The sequence below is a fragment of the Hipposideros armiger genome, unplaced genomic scaffold (assembly GCF_001890085.2).
Source record: "Hipposideros armiger isolate ML-2016 unplaced genomic scaffold, ASM189008v1 scaffold_953, whole genome shotgun sequence".
NCBI classification, from domain to species: Eukaryota; Metazoa; Chordata; class Mammalia; order Chiroptera; family Hipposideridae; genus Hipposideros; species Hipposideros armiger.
The window spans coordinates 561102-565314 of NW_017732303.1; the positions used below are offsets into that span (position 1 = coordinate 561102).

The window sequence follows — 4213 nt, forward strand, 5'->3', positions numbered from 1 at the left end:
ATATCGGAAATGCGGAGGGGGAGCCTGTGGTCCCTGAATGGCAGATTCGAATAAGTGAGAAACCTGGTGCCCCAGAGGACAGCCCAGAAGAGGAGGACGAAGGCTTGGGAGTTGATCTCTCTTTCATTGGCTCTCATGCTTTTGCTCGAATGGAAGGAGATATTGATAAGCAGGGAAGACTGATCCTTCAGGACCAGTTATCAGAGGCAGCCCTGCAGAAGCAGCATCAGAGAAATTACAATCACTGGTTATGTCAAGCAAGATCTGAGGATCTATCTGATATCACTTCTCTCAAAGCCTTATAGCAAACAGGTGTCGATAACTGCGGTCGCACAGTGATGGTGGTGGTTGGAAGAAACATTCCTGTAACATTAACAGATATGGACAAGGCGCGCTTATATTTTATCCATGTGATGGATCACATTGCTGTGAAGGAATATGTATTAGTATATTTTCACACCCTGACTAGCAAGTACAATCATCTGAACTCAGACTTCCTGAAGAAGCTCTACGATGTTGTCGATGTCAAGTACAAGAGGAATTTGAAGGCTGTTTATTTTGTTCGTCCAACATTTCATTCAAAGGTGTCAACATGTTTTTTTTTTACCACCTTTTCTGTCTCAGGACGAGGCATTTGATGAATCTAAAGCAATGGTTGAAAGGGTGAGAAAGTAAGAAGAGTTTCAGCCATCTCCTGGGGCTGGAGAGACCAAAAAATGTGTGCTTAGCATCTGTTAAGGAAGAGGATCTGATAAATACTCTAGACTTTCATTTGAGACCCTAAAAGGCTACAAATCCTAGGAGCTTCGATAAAAGAAAAACAGACTTACCCTTACAAGGACTGAAGAACAGCTTCAAAATGCAATGTAAATTGCCTCTGGAAAAAAATAATATCATTCAGAGCCACACATTTCATTCACAATGTCTGGCACTGAATTTCAAGAGGCACATAAAAAGAATTATCCTAAAAACTAAGAGAGAAGGACAGAAATAATGAAGCAAGCAGAAGATCAGATATTGAAGTTTAAAGACAGATTTTAGAATAATTCTGTTTAATATCTTCAAAAAATTAAATGACAAGGTATGGAATTTCAGCAGAGAACTGACAACTCCAAAGAAGAATAAAACAGAATTTTTAAATTTGGGTGGAAAAACACAAATTAAAATTATGATCAAATGGATAGGTTTAATAACAGATTAGATACAACTTAAGAAACAATTGGTGAACTTAATAAGTAAAAACCTATGCAAAATAAAACATGGAAGATTAAAGGATATGAGTTCAGAAAAGAGAATGAAGCACATGTGGTATGTGGTAAAATATTCTAAAACACATGTAATTGAACTATCAGAAGAAGAGGAGAGGAAAAACAGAAAAGACACAATATTTGAAAAGATAATGGCTGTGATTTTTTTAAAACTAATGACAACAATTCACAGAATCAAGAAACATTGTGAATATCAAGCAGGATTTCAAGCAAAGAAAACCATACCAAAGCAGATCAGAGTAAACTACTGAGAATTAAAGACAAAGAGAAAAATCTTTTAAAAATAAGCAGAGAAAGCAGATATATTGGGTTGTCGGAAAAGTAATGATGCATTTTTGCAACGAAAAACATACAAAAAATACGTCGTGACTTTTCCGACAACCCAATAGTACCAGCAAAAGAACAATAAGATCAAGAGCTTAGTCTCAAAAAAAACAATGGAAGCCTAAAGACCTTGAAATATCTTCAAAGTGCTGAAAGAAATTAGCTGCCAACCTAGATTATACTATAATCAGCAAAAATATTTTTCAAAATTTAACATTCAAAATTGAAAGTAAAGTATTTTTATATCTACTTTTAATATTTTTAAACAAATACTAAGATCATTTAAAGGAAATTCCAAAAGGAGCTCTTTAGGCAGATGAAAAATAACCCCAAATAAAATAATGAATATGTATGAAAGAATGAAGAAAAGTAAAAGGATTAATATGTGGCTAGATATAAATAAATATGAACCATATAAAATAATAAAAATAATGTGTTGTGGGGTTTAAATATGTAGAGAATTAAAATATACACAATAATAGCACAAAAAGAGGTAACGAGTAATCGAATTAAAGTGTGCTACAGTTCTAGCATTGTATGGGAATTGATATAATATTTGGCTTTAATAAATCAAGAATGAATATTAAGGGCCGACTGAGTGGTTCAGTTGGTTAAGAGCTCGCTCAAGAGTGCGAGCTCTGAGCAACAGCGGTTCGAGTCCCGGGCGGAGCTGAGGTGCCGCTGAACTGCCAACAGGGGGCAGGATGGCCCAATTTAAAAAAGAAAAACATGAATGAGTATTAAAACCTCTAGAGTAACAACTAAAATAATTGAAAAATAATTAATAAAAAGTTAATAGAGTAAAGAAACAGAATAATAAAACATTTAATCTAAAAAAAGCAAGAATTGAAAGAAAAAGAAACATAAAATGACAATAGACAAATAGCAAGATGATATATTTAAACAAACAGGAGTTGTTTGTTTTTTAAAGTAATTAAATTAAATGTAAATGGAATTAATATACCTCCAATTAAAATACAAAAGTTGTAGACAGGGTTAAAAATAATCTCAGCTATATGTTGCTTCCAAGAGACACCTTAAATAGAAAGTTACAGAAAGGTTGAAAGTTAAAAGCTGGAAAGAATTATGCCATGTAAATAGTACCAAATAGAAAATTGGTGAAGTTATAAAAATATTAGACAAAGTAGATTTTAAGACAGGAAGCATACTAGAGATAAAGAGGAACCTTTTTTAATGATAAAAGAATTAATCCATCAGTAAGTTATATCAATTCTTAGTTTGTATGGTCTTAAAAATATAGCATTGAAATACACAAAACAAAATGACAGAACTAAAGGGAGAAAGAGAATAACCTACATCATTATCTGAGATTTTTAACACAATTCTCTATGTAACTGATATAACAAGCATACAAAAAATTATGTAGAAAAGTTATTAGTGACTTTAAACAAAACAATGAATAAACCTTACATAATTGATGTACATATAACACTGTAGAGTATGCATCCTTTTGTTGTAAACAGAACATTTATTGATTGTATACTGGATCATAAAGCACATTTTAACAATTTCAAAGGATTGAGTTCTATAGAGTATGTTCTATGATCATAGTGGAATTAAGCAAAAAACCAAATGTTATGTATTATTTTGATATACAATAAACACAACCACAATAAAAACTCTATAAAATTANTAAATACTGTTGCTGCTGTCTCTGGAGTGGCTCTTCACCAGACAGTGCAAACTACTCAATTTGTACAACAATGGCATAAAAATGCAGGTAAAACTTGGAATCAGCAATTGAGAATTGATCAAGAAATCAGCATATGGCTGGCTGATTTAGAAACAACTGTTGTTTCTCTTTGAGATCAATTGGAGAGTCTCCAGACTATGATTACTTTAAAATGTGATTGGAATATTTCCACTTATTGTGTAACTCCTTTTTCTTACAACCAGACACATACCCCATGGTCTGAGGTACGAGCTCATCTTTTGGGACATGTGCCCAACTTGACTGTAGATATTCTGCAGTTGCAACAAGAAGTGGATCAGATGTCATCTGCTAATCTCCAGCTCCTCCCGGGAGAAGATGCCCTTTCCATGGCTGCGGAAGGATTGTCTACTCTGAACACATTCACATGGGTAAAAAACCTCGGTGGAGGTTTGCCGGTGCTTTTGCACTCCTATTAATCATTATATTTCTGTTTTGTCTAGTTCTCCTGTGTCAACAACAAGCCCTCCAGCGGGCCATAGATGAAGAAACTGCAAAGTCCAAGTTTCTCCTTCTACAAAAAGAGAAAGGTGGAGATGTTGCCTTACAGCTACGTCCATGACTGCCCCCCCACACTAACCCCTGACCTAACAAGGTACTGAGACAGTGTCTCAGAATGCTGAGACCTGATGGAATGATATCGGTCACCTTCCTTAATTGTATAGGACGCAGTACAGTAATGCTGTCGTGGGGGCTGTGCAGACTGTATGAAGGCATCGTACATGTTGGAACACAATGGGAGCTGGTTAATGGAAAACAGCCTTAAGGCACATGACACATGGATCTTTGAGTTATTCAGTTTCACTTCCTTTGAAATTTTCTCAATAAAAGCCATGTGACGACCCGATTCGGGGCTCAGTCCATGAGGGTGATGTCCCCGATCCTGCTT

The 4213-nt window shown here is 35.1% G+C and overlaps 1 protein-coding gene across 1 annotated transcript in view; it reads left to right on the top strand.

Moving 5' to 3' along the window:
• Positions 1-3806, top strand: part of LOC109375448 (uncharacterized) — a 13928-nt gene extending 10122 nt beyond the window's left edge. The window contains exons 3-4 of the mRNA XM_019630834.1: positions 3510-3695; positions 3768-3806. Of these exons, the coding sequence (XP_019486379.1) occupies positions 3510-3695; positions 3768-3806 (225 nt within the window). The remainder of the gene's footprint in view (positions 1-3509; positions 3696-3767) is intronic.
• Positions 3807-4213: the final 407 nt, after the last annotated feature.